Source organism: Rhinopithecus bieti, unplaced genomic scaffold (assembly GCF_001698545.2).
Source record: "Rhinopithecus bieti isolate Rb0 unplaced genomic scaffold, ASM169854v2 scaffold_12238, whole genome shotgun sequence".
Classification (NCBI taxonomy): domain Eukaryota; kingdom Metazoa; phylum Chordata; class Mammalia; order Primates; family Cercopithecidae; genus Rhinopithecus; species Rhinopithecus bieti.
In genome coordinates, this window is record NW_016807069.1 from 444,124 (window position 1) to 464,897 (window position 20,774).

Below are 20,774 nucleotides of genomic sequence, written 5' to 3' on the forward strand. Positions count from 1 at the left end.
GTTACAACAAGGCTTTTCAGTAGGTGTAGTGAAGGGAAACTCTCTAGAAGCCACTGATTCCTTTCAACTTCCCCTTTGCTTTTATGTCTCTGCTATTCCCTGTAATCCTCTAATATGCCACATCCAGTTAAAAAGCTCAGAGAAAACATTCTAACTTGAGGGTACTGATTAGTGATTCAGTTGTTTCTCTTACAGGTAACTCTACCTCATACCACAGCATGAAGTCATTCATACAGTCCCTAGGTCAAGAACTGGTAAATACGGTCAATTAGGAAGAAGTTTTATATTTTTATAATTTTTAGAAACCATTATGGTTCTAACTTTAAAAACTCTTGTTTCTAACAAATGCCATTTAACTATAGCTAATGAGTCTCCCAAGTAACAGCAGATGATAATAGAGCTAATATACAATAAGTAAAGGGATACACAGTGTTATAGCTCAAAAGTGTTAGTAATTTACTTGAATCTGAAAAACATCAGAAAGAAGAAAAAGTTAGTTCAACTGAGAGCTGTCAAAACAGTCATCTTACAAGTCGATGTCTGGCCATAATTTTATCTCAACAAAATAAAGACTTTTGTGATGTGATTTATCATCTAATATTGATTAATAAATGCAAAGAAGTTCAACTTTATTCAAGCAAAGGACAATTTAATTCACAATCAACTGTTTGCTTGAATCTCATTTAAAAGTTTTAAAGTCATGAACAAGGTTTTAAAGTTATTAATGTACCTATTTAATTTTATGCTTGGTATGAAGTCATCTATAACTTTCACAGAACATTAACCATAATCACCTCTGAAGCACTGCAGCACTCAGTCATTTCTTCGCCTCTCAGGTCTAGAGGAACCTTGGTTGGTTAGGTAGAATTAGTCATTCACTCTGAATACCCTCTGGGACTACGTGATTATAATCCCCAAGATTTGGAAAAGAAGCTATCTGGGTATCAAAGACACTTTAGTTGTCAAGGGGCAATCCTTAGCAGGATCATGAATGAATTCAAGACTCAGACTGGACAAATCAGAATGGATACAAGAATATAACAAATGCTTCACTGGTTATTCAGGTTCCCAAGCAGACAGGAGACTTGAAGAGGCAGCCAGGGCAGGCAATGCCACCTACTGGTCAGCCAAGGTAGAAAAAAGAAACAGCCTAGTGAATTAATTTCTGCCATACTAGGCCATTTGGTGTTGTGACACAGTGGGAAATCTCCTTCTAATTAGTGAAATAAACATTAGATCATCTGCAATAATCTTTCTGGAATATAGCTATTTAATTTTAAAAGAATAAACCAAAGTGCTTATGTTTATCAAAAAAAGTCAAAAAGGAAAACCACAGAAACATTCTATAGGATTTCAGAATGAGCCCTCTTTAAAATGCCACCATCTCTATTTCAGTCTATCTTCCTATTTCAGAATTTCCCTGAACCTCATTCAAATTGGAATTCAATAAACATGTCCCCATTACAAATGAATATTTGATTCTCTGGAAAGGAACATGATTGATTTCATTTTTTAAATCAACACAGTTACAGTCTGAGTTCAATATTGAGGGAAGCCTCATGAGTATTCCTTATTCATTAACTCAGAAGTTAATATGTTGAAATTGACTGACTTTATGTATAGGAAAGCATTGAGTAGGAAATATATTAAGGGAATTTAGAATCATCTCTACAAACTCACCCCTTCAGCATACAAATTAGAGTTGTAGTCCAGAAGTGGGCTTCTGAAGCAATATAACTTCCCAATTCATTTCTCAGAACTTAAATATCTCAGAATTTTATAAGTGGTTAATAACCTTCCATGGTCCATGAAACCTCAAATGCTAATGCCATTTTCAACTGGTAAATGGCACACAAAGTATTTGATAACAAGCTGCTACTTCTTAAAATTTTCTTTCATAACATCATAAAAAAGCCTAAAGAACACAGAAATCATCCTTTTCTGAAACATAAACAATAATGACTCCAGAAAGCAAAATATCCACTGTCCAAGTCAAATCAATTAAACTATGAAATCACCTTAACCAGAAGAAGCTTGGAAGGATTCTAAGGCCAGCCCTCATCCTCATTCTCCAAGAAATGGTCAGGACCTTTCTTGTGTTAATCTTTTTCCTTAAGTCATACTAGCAAGAATGTATTATGCCAGTGACCACAGGGTTTAAAAAAAAATCCCGAAAATAATTACTAATACTCATATTTTCAAACCTAAAGAATCACTGAAGTCCTTGAGCATATGATTTCTAACCTAAAATCCATCACATAACCATGTAAATCTACTTCGTGTTGGCCTGACCGCTGTGACGCTATTCCCTTACTCAGGCTATAGAGAGCAGTTAATTGAACCTATAACGTAGGTCTCCAGGCTTTAATCCCCTACCCAACCTTCTTAGTCAAGTAAGTAGTACATTTTACAGTGTTCTGGTAAAATATTAACAGAATCAGCTTTGGAGAGAATTCAGGACTTAAAACCAGGTTCAAATCCTGTCTTTGCCACTAAACAAATATGTGCCCTAGAGCAAATAATTTAATTTCTCTGGGCCTGTTTTTTCACATTTAAAGTGGGGGTAATCATTACCTACTTCAAGGATTGGTAAAGATGAGGTGAGGTGATCCATTTCCTGTGCTGGGCACTCAGTAAGCATTCAACAAATATTTGAGTTCCTCATCAACAATGTTTTTAAGTGTTCAATATACACCAGGCTCCATGCTAATTGCTGCAGCTACAACAGTGAGGAAGACAGAAATGATCCTATCCTGAGAATGACATTCAAGTACAGAATAGCACAGAAAGCCTACTAATAAAATAATTACAAACAGCCGTGTGTTATGATGCAAAGAAACAAGGGCTGAAATAGAGAACACAGAGAACAAGGGAAGGGAGAAGATCAAGAAAGCCTTCTCCGAAGAAGCGACATTTAAACTAATAGCCAAAGGAAGACAAGGACTTGGCCGTGCAAAAAGAGGAAGGATGTTCAAGGCAGAGAAAACAGCAAGTAAAAAAGCTCTAAGAAATGTAAGATTTTGAAAGTGAAAGGAAGTTCAATGTAACCAGAGCACAGAGCTAGGGGGAGCGTGGCAATAGGGTGGACAGGGCTGTAGAGGCTACTAAAGAAGCTTGAAGAGGAGGGATGTGATGCCATTAACATGTAGCAGAAAGGATCATTCTCTCATGTCCCAGACAGGGTTCTCATGCTAGTTTAGGTCAGCCTCCCAAGCACAGGCACAAAGGTTTCCCTACCATTCCACCAGGTGTCCAGGGAACCACCTCTTTTTTTCTAAGTCTTACGAGTGTTAGGTCATGTCATTGCAAATAAAGAGGCTGGGAGTGGGGCACCTACAGATATAAGCCAAAAAAGTCTAGGCTGATGGGGTGACACTCCTGCTGGGCAGTTAACAGGCAAGGCTGCTGACAAACAAAATCCTCACCTTTATTCTCAGGCTTTAGGACTCACATTGAATTACACCAGCAGCTTTCCTGGTTCTCGGGGCTGTAGACAACAGACTTTTGGGGACTTAGCCTCTATAAGCAGCTCCTATAATGTTCATATTTATATATTTGTCTTTGTGTGGGTATATATGTGGAGATGTGTGTGTATATCTATATTATGTACATATATATATATATATACACGTGTGTGTGTGTGTATCTCCATCCTATTGTTTCTGTTTGGAGCTGTATGTGTATCTCCACCCTATTGTTTCTGTTTCCAAGAACTCTTAACAGTGCTCAAATACCACCCCTCACTGTGGTCCCTACGGGTCTTACTGCCTCTGTTCGGTGCTGTGCTGAGAGATCAGGAAGCTTTTGCAGACTTTTGTTCCTGTCTGTCTAAACACTCCATGTGGCCACAATATGCCTATGAAAAAACAAGAAACAGTCTTCCTCTATTTGAATGTCTAAAGGCATCACTCTGTCTCCCCATCCTAAACACACACACACACACACACACACACAAACTTCTTTATAGCCTTTAGCCTACACCTGTGAAAGTTCTTCCTTTTGCCTCCTCCGTCCTTCCAGCTTTCTCACAGTAGACTCTGTGCGCCCTACAGTAGCAGAAGATGAATCATCCAAAAACAAGAGTCCCTTCCCTCAGAGACAGAGGGGCTTAATATCAAGCCCTTCCAGAGAGAAAGAAATGAGACATTTACATTCTCACTTAGAGGAAAAAAAAAAAAAGCTGCACCCTCATGTCCTGCCACAGCATTTTCACAGTCCAAAATGGAGGAGGGCAGGAGCTGAAAAAGGAGCAGCAGCCCAGAGATGTGAAGATGTGACAGTGAAACCGAGAAGAAGGGCCATATTGGGGAAGTAGTTTGGAGACACAATGAAAAGAACTTGCTGATGCATTTGGTGCAGCAGGTGAAGGAGCAGTGAGGGGAATTGTGATGCCATTTCCTGTCAGAGAAAACTGAAGAACACAAAATTTTTAAGAAAAATCTAAAGTTCCATCCTGGACAGGCTAAAATTTCAAGACAATGAGTGGAGATGTCAAGGAAGAAGTGGAATTGAGTTCAGAGCTCAGAGGAGAGGTCTGGACTGTGGATACATGCTTTGGAGTCATAAACATAAAGATGTTAAAAGCCATGGGAATAAATGAGTCACCTAAGAAAAGAGGGTGGGGTGGGGGAAAGGAACCCAGGTCAGAGGCCTGAGGAGCCTCCATGGAGGGAGGTTGAATAAAGAAGAAGAGAGCCAGCAAAGAAAAGAGTAAGAAAGGAGGGATGTTGCTGGAAGATGGTTATGATGTGCCTGCGGACCTTCTCTCAAATATCACAGCGTTCTTTCACCATTCCATGAATTTGTAGGATTTTATTTCTGCATTTTTCTCCAGTGCTACTGCAGAAGAGGTCATGTTTTGCTTTATGGAAAAGAAAGTACTTGGTTTATTTCATTTTTATATTTCCATTTACTTTTCACTGAATAGTTGTTTAGAATTAAAACTAATCAAATTATGTATATAATAACCTATCTGAACCACAAGGGGGTAGAAATTCTAACTTTTAGGGAAACCACTTTCCAAGGCTAAACTAATTCATTGAATCTATACTTTTTAAAAATCAGAAACATTGTTTTTCAGATGACATATAAGATAAAGCATAAATCGTGTTCAGTACCCTATCTCATACATGAGGGGATGCTCGCTAAGAGAAAATCTAGACAAGGAGAATTAGAGTAGCATTTTTATAAGCTTAGCTTTTTCCAAATCAAAACCACAGCACTTAGTATCTTTGAGAGAGGCCAGTTTTCTAATTGTGCATACCAAGTCCATTCCACGAAAACCAAAAATGTTCTTTGAAAACCACTGTTTCAGAAGATCCTCATCTGCAAAACTAGAAGAGGACAAAATACCTAACAAGGGTAAGTAAATAGCTAATATGTATTGGTATCATTGGTAAGCATCAAACATTGCATGTAAACTGATGGGTTAATCCAGAGTGTGTCAATCAAGAAGTCTATTTCACTAAGGTAACCAATTATTCCAGCATACCAAGTTATATTTAGAAAATTGGCTACTTTGTAAAATTAAGAGCTATCCTACTGTCATAGGCAGCTTTTTTTTTTTTTGAGACGGAGGCTCGCTCTGTCACCCAAGCTGGAGTGCACTGGCCAGATCTCAGCTCACTGCAAGCTCCGCCTCCCGGGTTCACGCCATTCTCCTGCCTCAGCCTCCCGAGTAGCTGGGACTACAGGCGCCCGCCACGTCGCCCGGCTAGTTTTTTGTATTTTTTAGTAGAGACGGGGTTTCACCGTGTTAGCCAGAATGGTCTCGATCTCCTGACCTTGTGATCCGCCCGCCTTGGCCTCCCAAAGTGCTGGGATTACAGGCTTGAGCCACCGCGCCCGGCCCATAGGCAGCTTTTTGCTATACTACCTTATAGTCCACGTTAGCACTTCTCTGATTGTATTAGAAATCTCTTCGTGTCTCTGCTTACCTTGACAGATAAGTTCTTGAAGTCATGTCTATCTTCTCACCATAGTGCTAGGTCAGGGCCTTCAAAGTAAAGGTCCAGGATTCACCTCCATTAGGATCACCTGGAGGATGTGTCAAAATGCAGATTGCTAGCCCCCCCCCTTAACATATGGAATTAGCATAGTATTTGCAAGGATTTCCAACAGCTCTAATAGGGCTTTCAAACTGTACCAATGAAGACAATAAATCCCAAAGCATACTACCTAACAACTATCGGTTGACATTTCTTCTACTTATTGACTTACACTACTGTTTGGAAACTACTGCCACAATACTTGTTGAATGAAGGAACAAAGGATAAAGTGTCACCCTGGGTAAACCTCCATCTTATAATAGAAACAGCTTATGACTATTTTATATTAAGAGTATTATAGCAGTGTTATCTATGCATTTTTACTGAATCAAGGCAAATAATTTGGGGATTTTAAATAGAACTTAGAGATTATACCTTGTATAAAATATGTTAAGAAAAAATATACCAAAGATATGTTAAAACCGTAAAGGCCTAAACAATCACATTTGTTATCCTTATCATTTATTTAAACAATATGAAAGAGTCCAAAATTATTAAAACCCTAACTCTATGATGAAAATAGTCATCACTTTTTTCATGAAAAACTTCTTATTTTAAGGAGTCATATTTTAAATATAATTAACTAGTCAGGCATGGTGGGAGGTGCCTGTAATCCCAGCTACTCGGGAGGCTGAGGCAGGAGAATTGCTTGAACCCTGGAGGCGGGGGTTGCAGTGAACCAAGAATGCACCACTGCACTCCAGTCTGGGCAACAAGAGTGAAACTCCGTCTCAAAAATAAAACAAAACAAAATAAAATAAATAAAATTTAAAATACATGTATATATAATAGCTTTACAAATAACTCACTTTTTGATCAACATATGACTAAATCTGTACATCTATCAATATAAATACGGTAAACAATACATTTTAGAATGGTACCAAAATATAACTTACAATTTCATATATTGAGACCCTCAAATTTCAATCTCAAAAGTTTTAAAGTTTAAGTAATGATTTTCATTAAAAAAGAAAACCTTTTGTTCCCACAAAATAGAATGTTTTGTCTGCATATAGTCAATACTATTGCATGGCACAAACAGTTCAAAACATTAAATATTGACTCAAAACTACCTTTAAGAAATTTTTCCAAATTTCTCCTTTTGTTACTGCTTGAAAATATCTATGGTTATATTTAAGTCTTAGGAAGACTGTATCCATTTGAATTAAAGATGTCACATTCAATTTTCACACTCCTAGCAGATAATAACCATGAGTCATTTCTTAGAACTACGTTTTCAGGTAATAGAGTAGGGACAGACTGTGCCATTTTGTACACTTCACAATTTTAGAAACATTTTATCACCATGACATGTGTAAGAACTTGTAATTACTTTATCTCCTTCAATCTGTGTCAAGAAGATAATAAATGTGCATTTTATACAGGGCACTAATACTTGGAACTGTGAGTTGAATAGCATCTCCTATGTCTTTATTCACTAATAGCTTGGGTAAAACACTTAACTGTCCTTCTAACCTAGTATCTCCACCAGAGTAATGGCAATGCTATTGGTATCCATATGTATATTTAGATGTCTCACAGAGCAAAAGGGCCATTATATGATCAATCTTTTACATCTTTGGTTGATAACTGTACTCTTTTTAGAAGAACCATTATGTTGAAAACTCCGTTTCGCTGATGAAATTCATTTTGCTACTACGCTAGACAGGCAATGATAACTGAAGGAGACCAGGGAGTCTCTCAAAGTGATGAAGGTCTAGCAATAAATAACATGGGACTGGCTGGGTGCAGTGGCTCATGCTTGTAATCCCTTTGGGAGGCCAAGGTGGGAAGACTGCTTGAGCCTAGGAGTTTGAAACCAGTCTGGGCAACATGGCAAAACTCCATCTCTACAAAAGTACAAAAAGTAGCTGGACATGGTGGTGCATGTCTATAGACCCAGCTCTTGAGAGGGTGAGGTGGGAGGATCACATGAGCCTGGGGAGGTTAAGACGGCAGTGAGCCATGATCAAACCCCTGCAATCCCGCCTAGGCAACAGAGTGAGACCCTGTCAATAATAAACAGACAACATGGGACTAAATAAAGTTTTACTTGGAATATGTGTATTTGCTAAAGTTACAAGGGAAAATACTGCAAATTATATATCATTTGAAAAATTATCTCTCTTTAGTTAATTTTCAGTCACAATATTGGATATAGCAGCTCCAAATAGAGGTTACCTGATTATTGCTTTTATGTTTGAATTCTTAAAGAGTTTACATCATAATTATATAATTATATTTTTGAAACATCACAGAAACCCAACATGTACCTATTTGTAATAATCAGAGTATATACACCTGATTAGGGCTCAGCTATGTTCAATGCCTCCCCGATCTCAACATTATCATTTGCATTTTCTGCCACAATCAAAGGAAACACACTGTGTGCTCCTAGTGGCCATTGCAAGAAGGAAGATGCTGTTTCAATAAAAGGAAATCAAGAACAAACAAAATAATCATCCTCCATTGAAAAAAAAACCTACAAAAAAGAGAAAAGGACGGGGTCCTAAAAACATCTAGTGATGCCAATAAAATGGAATGTTTTTTAAAAAGTGATTTGTCTCACTGAAGCTGCAGAAGGGTATCCCACACTTACATGTGACTGCACTAAAACAGACCCTTTTTGTGCACTGAGCATTACAAAAAGGCAGAAAGCTCACAAATAGATGCATTTTCAGGTATGGGAATAAAATGACATACAGAAACTGACCTTGTTATCAGTTTAGCTATAGATATGAAAGATAAGGATATTTCAAGGAAAAACCTATTACAGGTAGTATATAGAGTACTTGGGCCCAGTTGAAGCCGAGGTAATGTGATGACAGTAATGATAATGGTCCACTGAATGCTAACAGACAAGTATAGTTACAGCTGTACAAGGATATCACAACCTTACACACAAATTCTAGAAAGATCATTGTGAAAATGACATTCCATAAATCACAGGGAATCAGCACCAAGTGTGTCTTTATGCATGCCCAAAAAGGAAGGAGAAACTGACATCCATCAATAATGAACAATGACTTATTTCAAATCTAATATGGAGTGCTGATACATTTATTTTGTTGTTGTTGTTTAAACTAGAATGTTTCTATGGGCCTCCTAAGTCATCTTATGCCTAAAAATAGCAGGTCTTTTTTTGTGTCTTTCCAAGAGAGGTAATATTAAGAATTAATAAGTATTTCAGAGCCTCCAAAACGAACTCACTAAACAAGTACCAACAAGTTACAACCTGAGCTAGATTTTATTTTCAAATGATGAGCAACAGCAATAAGAAAATCCATATTCTATAAGCTACTTTTGTTACACATTAATGACTAAAACAGCTTCTGTGCAGATTTCAAATTAATCAGACGAAGAATATCAGCTTTATGGCATTAAACTCATTTGACAAAGGAGTGGATGGCAGTAAAACTAAAGTTTTACCAGAAAACAAGAGTTATCTAAGCAACAACCCAGCAAGAAAAGAGAACTACTTCTGATTTCCTAGAATACATCCCTAACAGGTTATTATTTCTGATTACCAAGGCAGCACACAGCATTTTTCATCTAACACTTACAAAGATGCTTGGTCACACCATGCTCTGCTGTACTAAATGATCTTTGTTGAAACCATTCATTTCCATTTCTCTTACACCTATAAAATGTCAAATAAGAGTGATAAGACAGTCATCTACCCTCAATTTTCTCTACAATGTAAGGTTTAGAGGAGTGCATCAGAACTCTAAAATAATAGACTAATATATTTTCTCAATTCTCCCTTCCTCCTTTCTTTCCACTGGAAGGAAATCTATTTCTGAGAGTCTCTCTTCTAAAGTTTAAGGAACTAACAAGTGCTGATGTTTAACCCANATTTTGAGTAAATATCTTTCCAAAAACTCTACAAAAAATATAAAATCTTCCCTGGAGTGCTTATAAAAGTAACATAAAAGTAGCTATGGGTGAAAAAAAGAAATAATGTTTTAAGGACTGAAAAAAATCAAATTCAAGTAGTTCTACCCTACCCACCTCTTTTTTTACCCTTCTTTTACACATGCAGAGACACAGCACAGATTTCAACCACAAGTTTTAAGAGCTTGTATAAAGAAGCATACAAGAAAATCAATCAATCTTTGTTTTACAAAAAGAGAAAGTTGGCCATAGAAATCAACATGCCACAGGAATCTTCCTTCCTTTACTCAGAAAATAAAAAAAAATAATAAAAAAATGCTTCTACAACAATAAGGGGCATCATTCACCTTTCATTGCCTGAGCATATCCTGTTCAAACTAGGATAACACAATGAAGATGCTATGAGGTAAATCATACTCCAATCCTAGTTTACATTAAGGTTTTGAAAAGAAAAAAAAAAACTACAAAGCTATTGAAATCAACTATTTTTATGTGAAAAACAAAGCATGGGTATTAATGGAGAAGAAAATCATCTATCTAGAAATACTCCTTAAAACTTACTTTTAAAACCCTTTTGAATGAATATTACAATTTATCCTTATTTAGGTCATTTCTCTTAAGCATACTACATCAGTAACATTAAAAAGTGCCCAGAAATCAAAATTACCAACATTATATTTCAAAGAATATATTCCATACATATGAAATTAAACCACAGTTAGTAAAGGTGTCCAAAAACAGATCTTACGGGACTTTTAAAAAAAGAAAAACAAAGAACGATGGGTCGTTTCTTCAGAGATGGAGTGTCCACATCATAATCCTCTTCGTTTGGCATCACCAATGACTCCCCAAACATCAAAGACAAATTCGTCTGGGAACGCAAAGTCTCCAAGAGTTGCGTCAAGTGCCACAGCAAATTCATCTGGATTAACTTTGTCTTTTCCAGCTTCAAACATTGTGGTCGCTATCAAAATAATATTTAAAATTAACGATTAATGAAATAGCATCAAAGGACTGAGAAAAATGGCAACAGGAAAATTACTTGCTAAAAGTAACATGCATAAGTATATTTCAAATTAAATGGAAAATTAAATGCAAATTAGAACAGTAAGATACCCTCTCTCATACGCACACATCAAGGTGGTAAAGATACTTTTCAACAGTCTGTCCACTGCACCCAGGTTTGCAGCTGCTACCCTTGCCCTCTACCCAACCTTAGAGCCCATCAGTTGGGAACCTCTGGCATTCCCATGAGTAGAACAATATCCCCTGAAAGAAACCCTGTGGCTGTGACTAACCCTAGCAGGAAACTTAAAGAATTTCCCCAACCTCCTACTAGTCACTACTCTCCCTCCCTCCTCCACCAGTCCCCCACTCCCAGCTGAGACGGAGTCCAGTCCTCCCTACCCAAAGACAAAAAGACAAAGGATGACAGTTTGCACTGGAGCAGTCAAGCTGGGGAGAAGCAGAGGAAGACATAAGTCCACCTGTGGAACCGAGGTACCTTTTCTGAGCCCCTCTCCAGTTCGGGATAGAACATGAAAGTGGCGACCTTGTTCAGTTTTTCTACTAAGTTGCCTGGGTCCCATATTCTATGTCTTGGAACCAGCATCTTCAGGAGTACTTAGGACTTGCCCCAGCTGCCTGGGAGCCCAGGAGGCTCAGCGGATTTCCACTCAGCACCCTAGAAGCACCAGCAACCAGAAAGAGACTGTATATATGTGACGGGGGACTTGGGTGAAAAACCTCCATGTGAAAGGGAAATGCCAAAGCCCCAGGGAAAAGCTCCAGCATCTCCTTTCCTTCCAGGTTAAGGATGAACTAATCCTAGTTTGTATGACTTCTCTGAATGAGCCACAGGGACTGGAGAGACAAAAGCTATGCGTCTTCCCATCAGTTCAGTCCTAACACAAGGCAGGCTAGGAAGAAGGGAGGAATGTGGCCTGCAGGAAGGCACCAGAATCAGAGCAGAAGTGGGGTGAGGGTGCAGTGAACTGGTAGAGGGATCAAACCTCTAGTAAGGTAAGGAGGGCTCCTATATGGCCAGGCAGCCTGGCGTGGGGTGGGAGAGTACAGATGTGGTAAGGAGGACATGGGGATAGCAGCCACAGTGATGAGAGATTGGTTACACATGTGGAGATGGATCACATACACACATACATACATACACACACACATACATACAGAACAATAGGAATCAGGTTTGTCACTGCTGGAGAAGGATAAATAGGGAAAGGGAGAAAATAAGAATGAACCCTATGGAATTAGAATTGTAGATATCACTGGAAATATATATATCTCCAATTAAGATGTTATAAAATACAGACATAAATGCATACCTACACATGTATACACATTCCTCAGTCCTGGAAGCATGACACCCCAACAACAATGAGTACACAAAGCACCGAAATCTTGGTTCTTAAGTACCATTTTCCATTAGAAAGACTAAGACTTCCTCAGAAAATGGTAGATTCCAGGGTTGGAGCAGGCAAAGTGCAATATGAACCAAGAATATCTTGTACCAGAAAGTAAGAAAGTATCAAAAAATGATGGGAACATGTGAAAAGGACATAGATGTCAGAGTGCAAGAGTTCACACTGACCAAATCAGGGATAATTTAAACATCAAAATAAATAATGATGGTAACAGATTATAACTCCAGTGAATAAAACAGGAAGCCATGAATCCATAATAAAATACACAACTGACTGAAGAGATAGATTAAAGAAAAAATGAAGAAGCTGACTGATTCATAAAGGACTGTATATTTACATAGTTTTAAAATGTCTCCCCACCAATACCTATCAATGAAACAGAATAATTTTACAGTGCAGAAGCCTAACAAACACCACCTTAAGTGATCAAAGTGAAAGTTCCTAACAAAAAAAATCAAAAACCTCTGCTTCCCCATAAGATGTAATGAAAAGAATATAGAATCACATTTGTGATGTTCCTGCCAAAGAGGTGTAACCTGAGTGTACTTATGAAAAAAATATTAGACAAAGCAATGTTGAGGAACATTCTACAAAATAACTGGCTTGTACCCTCCAAAAGCATCAAGGTCATGAAAACCTAGTAAAGAACAAAGAACTATTCCAAATTGACACAACATGATAAGTAAATGCAACATGTGATTTGGAACACATTCTTTTGCTATAACAGATATTAAGGAACTTGGTGAAACATAAATAGAATATGAATATTAAATGGCAGTAATGTATCAATGTTAGTTTCATGGTTTGGATGGTTATGTTATGGTTCAATAGGAGAATATCTTTGTTTTTAGGAAACACACACTAAAGTATTTGGGGGCAATGGGACAGCATTAAGGTAACTTACTCTCAAATAGTTCAAGACAAAAAAGTCTTTGTACTGTATTTGTATCTTTTCTGTAAATTTAAGATTATTTCTCTATATATATATATATATATACACACATATATAAGAATGGCAGAGAAGAAATAAGAGAAATTAAATCTCTTCTCTTTATTATCATCACCTCTCTCTCCATCTCGCCCCAGACATCAGCCATTACTCAGCCTTCTTCATTTACCATCAATCTGGAAGCAAACACTTCACAAAGGAGGGAGTTTCTCAGCTGCAGCTGGAACCTCTGCTCCAGCCCAAGGGTCCTGCCAAGTTATCCAGACTCTTCCAAAGTTCCCGAATTTATTAAAACTTGTTTGTAATGATATGTCAAGGATGGCCAGGATATACTGAAGCAAACACTCAGATACACTGGTTTGACTTTGTAAGTTTGGCTTTTGAAAAATGTTTGGCAACAAGTATCAAAAGTCATAAAAGTGTTCGTATCCTTTGATCTACCTAGAATTTTACTTCCAGAAATCTAGACTTCAAAATAAAATTTTAAAACAGAGAAGAATTTAGCATAAAGATGTTCCTAACAGACTCCAAAAAAAATTCTAAAATGTAGGATCATTAAGTTACCTCTGGTATGATGAAATATATTGTGTGAAATATTTTAAATCATTTTAAATCATGTTTATGCATAATTGATAATAACAGGGAAATATTTTGTTCTAATATTTACTGAAAAGCAGTACATATATTTTATTATAATCACAACTATATTCTTATAAAAATATTTATATAGAATGACTAAATGAGGAGGTAGGTGATAATGTAATTTTAGTAAAATATTAATGGTAGAGTCTAGGTGACAGGTATATACAAAGGTATTCACTAAAATGTCTTTCAACTGTCTATCTGTTTGAAAATTACCATAATAAAATAATGGAAGAAACCTCTAAGAAGCAATGGAAGAAAACTTAGCAAAACATAGTACAAAAATTCAAAATAGAAAAAAACTTTTTTAGTGCTGTGTTTGATGCAGTAAAACTATACCTAACTTGTCATATTTATTCTGTGTGTTCATAGGTATTAGCTGTATTTGGGAAATTATTTCCTAAGCCATTAAGGGATGCCTTAATGTCTGTAAGGAATGCTTCATTTCTTTCAACAGACGGTCATAGCACTATAGTTAAGAAAAGAAGAAAGCTGCCGTGAGAGTGCATTTTCACACCATCAGATAAGAAGCCAAGTGCTCAGGGAAGCAGTGCCCTACAGCATCCTATCAGTATTTCAAATAAGTCTGGAGGTTCTGTCTGTGTCTCTCTTCTCAGACTGTCTTGCCTTGGAGATCTTATCCACAATCCCAGCATGACCATGGTGCAGAGAAGTCCCAAATTTGGCTTCCATCCCCAACTTCATTCATGAGTTCCACACACCCATTTCTGAGTAACTGGTGGGCAATTCTTTCTAGGTGATCCATTAGCATCTCAAACAACATGTCCAGAAACCAAATATCACTGTCCCTTCTAAGGAAACTGCTACTCTTTCTCTTGTTTCCATCATTTTCTCTTCTCCGAGGTCTTCAGACTGTGCACCAAACACTGTCTCCCTTCATTCTACCTTTGCAACCTCTCTAATTCAATTCTTTCCATTTCATTCCCACTGCTGCCATGTTATTTCCTAATCTCCAAGTCCAGTAAGCAAACTATCCTACATAGGCACATTGGACTCCCTTTCCTAAAGTACAGCTTTGATCCCACTGGGTACTGAGACAAAAGGACCATGAAGCTCCTTTCCACCTCTGAGATTATCCGTCATTCCCATACATAAAAAAATTCCATCTGGGCATAGTGGCTCACGCCCGCAGTCCCAGCTGCTAGGGAGGCTGAAGCAGGAAGATCACATGAGGCCATAAGTTTGAGACCAGCCTGAGCAACACAGCAACATCTTGTCTCTTAAAATAATGTATTTAATTTTAAAAAATAAAATTCACCAGGCATGACAGTGCACATCTGTAGTTCCAGATACTCAGGAGGCTGAGGCAAGAGGATCACTTGAGCCCAAGAATTTGAGGCTACACTGGGCTATGATCATGCCACTTCACTCTAGCTTGCAAAATAGAATGAGACACTGTCTCTTAAAAAAAATTTTTTTTCCTTGTGTAACCAACGTTTATCTTTAAAACTCTAAACCCTAATGGCAGTCTAATCTATAAAACCCTTGGTTCTCACTACACTACGCTACACTACATTAATGTTGTGCCCTCATAAATCTGACCACTCAAAATGCTATCTTCACTGCTTTCTGCATTTGCCCAGGATAACCTCCTCCTAGCCACCAGTACCACTGTCAAAATCCTTTCTCTCCTTCAAGGCTCTCTCCTCCATGAAATACTTTGTCCACAGCTGGAAGAGATATCTCCATTCTCTAAACCCTTCTGCCAGTGTTTTTCATGCTTAAATGCATAAACAAATCGCCTAGGATCTTGGCAAAATGCAGGTTCTGGTTCAGCAGTTCGGCAGCCCTGAGATTCTGCATTTTCAACTCCCAGGTGATGCTGGTCCTCAGACAACACTTTGAATAAAAAGGTCTTGGACTGCAAATTCAACATTGCTCTGTACTGACATTTATTTTTCTGTGTATTTTTTCTCTCCTACTAACAGAATAAACTCCCAACAGATCTTGAGTAGCTTACTCAGTCTTTTATGCCCATGGTAACTAACTCAGTGTCTCGTGCATAATAAATGCTAGTGAACGGGTGGTGCAAGAGGAGGGCTCATAATTACAGTTACATACTTTTTGCACCGACACAGTTAGCATGCACTGGGGAAAGTGAAGTCCAGAACTCTGGTCTCAGCCAGGATGTAAAAGAAGAGTAGCCAGAATGTAAAGGTGAAGTATTGCTGAAGTAGAACTCCAGTTCAGAATTGTGCTTACTCTACCATTTTAACTCTTTCTCACAGGCTTTGCAGGTAGCATTTATTAAGACAACTACCTAAAGATTATAATGACATATGGGTAACACATGTTAAGGAAGAAAGCTAGCTGAGGAAGAAATAAGATGCATACAGATAAAAGACATAAGAAAATGTACAAACCATTCAGAAATAGAAACTAACAGTATAGATGATGCTCTTAAATGTTGGGGGAGACAATGACAAGGATGCAGATGTTCACTGATGAACACTGAATCAATTTCTCTCCCTACACACACACACACACACACACACACACACACAGACACAGACACACATACACACACATCCTTGGCTATGAGAGGGAAAAAGAAACAACTTGGTACATGGTTTTTTTATACCTCAGGAAGCTCAGCAGCAATGTCTAATGCACTAAGCCCGGGAACTCCATGTTGTAGGTCTGATCTGCACTGACTTGCAATGTCTGCTTTGGGTTTCTAGTCACAAAATGAAAGAAAATGCTGCTTCAAGATGCCCACAGTCTAACCTCACAGTCCAAAATGCATAATCTCACTCATGCACTCATTCTGGCACAACAGAAAAGTGAAAAAAAGAAAATCCCCACACTGCCCGGAGCTGCTGATACAGTCTGGTTATACAGCTCCACATGTTCTACCTCTATTACCACTGCCATTACAACTATTAATAGTAATAATCATTAGTGATCATCACTGAATGATAATACCTACATCCATTATTATTTATGATGTGACAGAAACTTTATACAGATTATTTAATCTGATTCCTTGGCAACCCTATAAGATTATTTTTATTATGCCCCTCTTATAGATGTGAAAATTAGGATTGTAAGTTTAATAATTTCCCCAAGGGCCAAAGCTCCAAACTAACAAAATTAGGACTCATGCTCCCTGTGAATTCACTCCTTTTGTGACTCTCAACAGACATTTACCAAGTACTTACTCTCAGAGAGGTACTGTGGTAAGAGCTGGGATTAAAACTAAGTAAGATATGCTATCTGCCTTCAAGAAATACCTGATCTTGTAGAAGCAACAAAAAATGCCCATTACACAGCTACATAATTGTGCTGGAAATACTGCATGTAATACAGCGCTCTACACATCTTTTAAAAACCAGTAATTTGCTATGTGAATTCAAACATGGAGCATGCAACTAAATATGTTATATATTTTTCCTAATGCATCAAGTATAAACATCGCTTTTTTGTTTTATTTCTCATCCTCAGCTGGGTTTGGTAAGCATAGTTTTTAAGACATCTTTACAGGATAAGTAAACAGTAAAATTCATCCTTTTTGATAAAATATTATAGCTCTGATCTAAGAGAAAAGCAAAAGAAACTTCAGCAAAATAAAACACTTTTATAAAGGTACAGCATATTAACATAAGATAGCTACTAAGATTATTTTCATCTATTGATTACAATAAAATTTCAATATACCGCAATAATAAACCTGAATGCAATCTGGCAAAAAATATTCCATTAAAAGAGTATTATTTTCTTACAGTACAATGTTTAGAAACACATGAGAAAAAAAAGAAAAAAATAGATTTAAAAAAATAGTAAAATTAATCCCTGCTACTTGGGAGGGTGATGCAGGGAGATTGCTTGAGTCCAGAATTTTGGGATCGGCCTGGGCAACATAGTGAGACCCCATCTCAAAAATAATTTTTTTAATTAGAAAGAGATTGTTTTTTACCACATATAGCAGCTAAGTGCTGACCTCTAGTGGCCATTTTTATTACTGTCACTGAACTACATTTACATTATTATTAATGACAAACCTGTTTTGGTGATACAGATCAACATATAATTTCCATTAACTTTTTAAACACTTAAACAGAACTTTTAAATATAAAATATTACTTTATGGCTAAAGCTCTTGGTACCAAAGTTTCAGAAATCTTAGTTTTCAACTCGTTAGGTGACTTTGGCAAGTTATCAAACTTCTCTGAATTTCAGTTTTCAAATCTATAAAACGGCAAATAGCAGGATGTAAAGATTAGTCATCATTATTGTTAGTTTAATCATGAAATATGCCACTATATCTCATTCTATGGAAGGTCTTCAGGCCTTACTTTTCCTAGGACTTTTTATAAATATCAACACTTTTCAAACAACTCACAAGTCAAACATCAAAAATGCAGTCAATGTAGAATGTTTTCTAACGAAAATTTCTAAAACTTCATTGGCTTTATCTGAAAACGATGACTTTCTACAGTGTTCACTGTTTTGAATTCACTATAAAAAGAAAGTAATCTGGCCAGGCCTGGTGGCTCACGCCTGCCTGTACTTGTAGCACTTTAGGAGGCCAAGGCAGGCAGATCGCAAGGTCAGGGGTTCGAGACCAATCTGGTCAACGTGGCGAAACCCCATCTCTACTAAAAGTACAAAAAATTAGTTGGGCAAGGTGGCAGTCACCTATAATCCCAGCTATTCAGGAGGCTGAGGCAGGAGAATGGCTTGAATCGGGAGGCGGAGGTTGCGGTGAGCAAGATTGTGCCACTGCACTCCAGCCTGGGTGACACAGCAAGACTCCATCTCAAAGAAAAAAAGAAGGTGATCTTAGGAAGAAAGGAGAAATGTAATTCTCACTATTAAAACACCATTAGCGGTTCCAATGGCCAAATAGGAACAGCTCCAGTCTACAGCTCCCAGCGTGAACAATGCAGAAAATGGGTGACTTCTGCATTTCCATCTGAGGTACTGGGTTCATCTCACTGGGGCTTGTCAGACAGTGGGTGCAGGACAGTGGGTGCAGCCCACCGAGCATGAGCCGAAGCAAGGAGAGGCATTGCCTCACCCGGCAAGCACAAGGGGTTAGGGAATTCCCTTTCCTAGCCAAGGGAAGTGGTGACAGATGGCACCTGGAAAATCAGGTCACTCCCACCCTAATACTGCGCTTTTCCAACGGTCTTAGCAAATGACGCACCAGGAGATCATATCCTGCACCTGGCTCAGAGGGTCTCATACCCACGGAGCCTTGCTCATTGCTAGCACAGCAGTCTGAGATCCAACTACAAGACCTCAGTGAGGCTGGGGGAGGGACACCCACCATTGCTGAGGCTTACATAGGTAAAGCGACAGGGAAGCTCAAACTGAGTGGAGCCCACCGCAGCTCAAGGAGGCCTGCCTGCCTCTGTAGACTCCACCTCCGCAGGCAGGGCATAGCTGAAAAAAAGGCAGCAGAAACTTCTGCAGACTTAAACATCCCTGTCTGACAGTTTTGAAGACAGTAGTGGTTCTCCCAGCTTGGAGTTTGAGATCTGAGAATGGACAGACTGCCTCCTCAAGTGGGTCCCTGACCCCCAAGTAGCCTAACTGGGAGGCACCTCCCATTAGGGCCTGACTGACACCTCATATGGCCAGATGCCCCCCTGAGATGACGTTTCCAGAGGAACGATCAGACAGCAACATTTGCCATTCTGCAATATTTGCTGTTCTGCAGCCTCCGCTGGTGATACACAGGCAAACAGGGTCTGGAGTGGACCTGCAGCAAACTCCAACAGACCTGCAGCTGAGGGTCCTGACCGTTAGAAGGAAAACTAACAAACAAAAAGGACATCTACACCAAAACCCCATCTGTATGTCACCATCATCATCAAAGATCAAAGGTAGATAAAACCACAAAGATGGGGAGAAACCAGAGCAGAAAAGCTGAAAATTCTAAAAATCAGAGTGCCTCCTCTCCTCCAAAGGAATGCAGTTCCTCACCAAAAACAGAGCAAAGCTGGATGAAGAATGACTTTGGCGAGTTGAGAGAAGAAGGCTTCAGATGGCTGGTAATAACAAACTTCTCCAAGCTAAAGGAGAATGTTCAAACTCATTGCAAAGAAGCTAAAAACCTTGAAAAAAGATTAGACGAATGGCTAACTAGAATAAACAGTGTAGAGAAGACCTTAAATGACCTGATGGAGCTGAAAACCATGGCATGAGAAGTACATGATGCATGCACAAGCTTCAGTAGCTGATTTGATCAAGTGGAAGAAAAGGCATCAGTGATTGAAGATGAAATAAATGAAATGAAGCGAGAAGAGAAGTTTAGAGGAAAAAAAGTAAAAAGGAACAAACAACACCTCCAAGAAATATGGGACTATGTGAAAAGATCAAATCTATGTCTGATTGGTGTACCTTAAAGTGACGGGGAGAATGGAACCAAGTTGGAAAACACTCTTTAGGATAGTATCCAGGAGAACTTCCCCAACCTAGCAAGGCAGGCCAACATTAAAATTCAGGAAATACAGAGAATGCCATAAAGATACTCTTCGAGAAGAGCAACTCCAAGACACATAATTGCCAGATTCACCAAGGTTGAAATGAAGGAAAAAATGTTAAGGGCAGCCAGAGAGAAAGGTCGGGTTAACCACAAAGAGAAGTCCATCAGACTAACAGTGGATCTCTCAGCAGAAACTCTACTAGCCAGAAGAGAGTGGGGGCCAATATTCAACATTATTAAATAAAAGAATTTTCAACCCAGAATTTCATATCCAGCCAAACTAAGCTTCATAAGCAAAGGAGAAATAAAATCCTTTACAGATAAGCAAATGCTTAGAGATTTTGTCA

The 20,774-nt window shown here is 38.3% G+C and overlaps 1 protein-coding gene across 2 annotated transcripts in view; it reads right to left on the bottom strand.

Moving 5' to 3' along the window:
- Positions 1-10,106: 10,106 nt before the first annotated feature.
- The window catches only part of GIPC2 (GIPC PDZ domain containing family member 2), a 97,839-nt gene continuing 87,171 nt past the window's right edge, over positions 10,107-20,774 (bottom strand). For both annotated transcript variants that reach the window (XM_017880104.1, XM_017880105.1), the window contains exon 6: positions 10,107-10,908. In XM_017880104.1, coding sequence (XP_017735593.1) covers positions 10,757-10,908 — 152 coding nt within the window. In that variant the 3' untranslated portion in view covers positions 10,107-10,756. The remainder of the gene's footprint in view (positions 10,909-20,774) is intronic.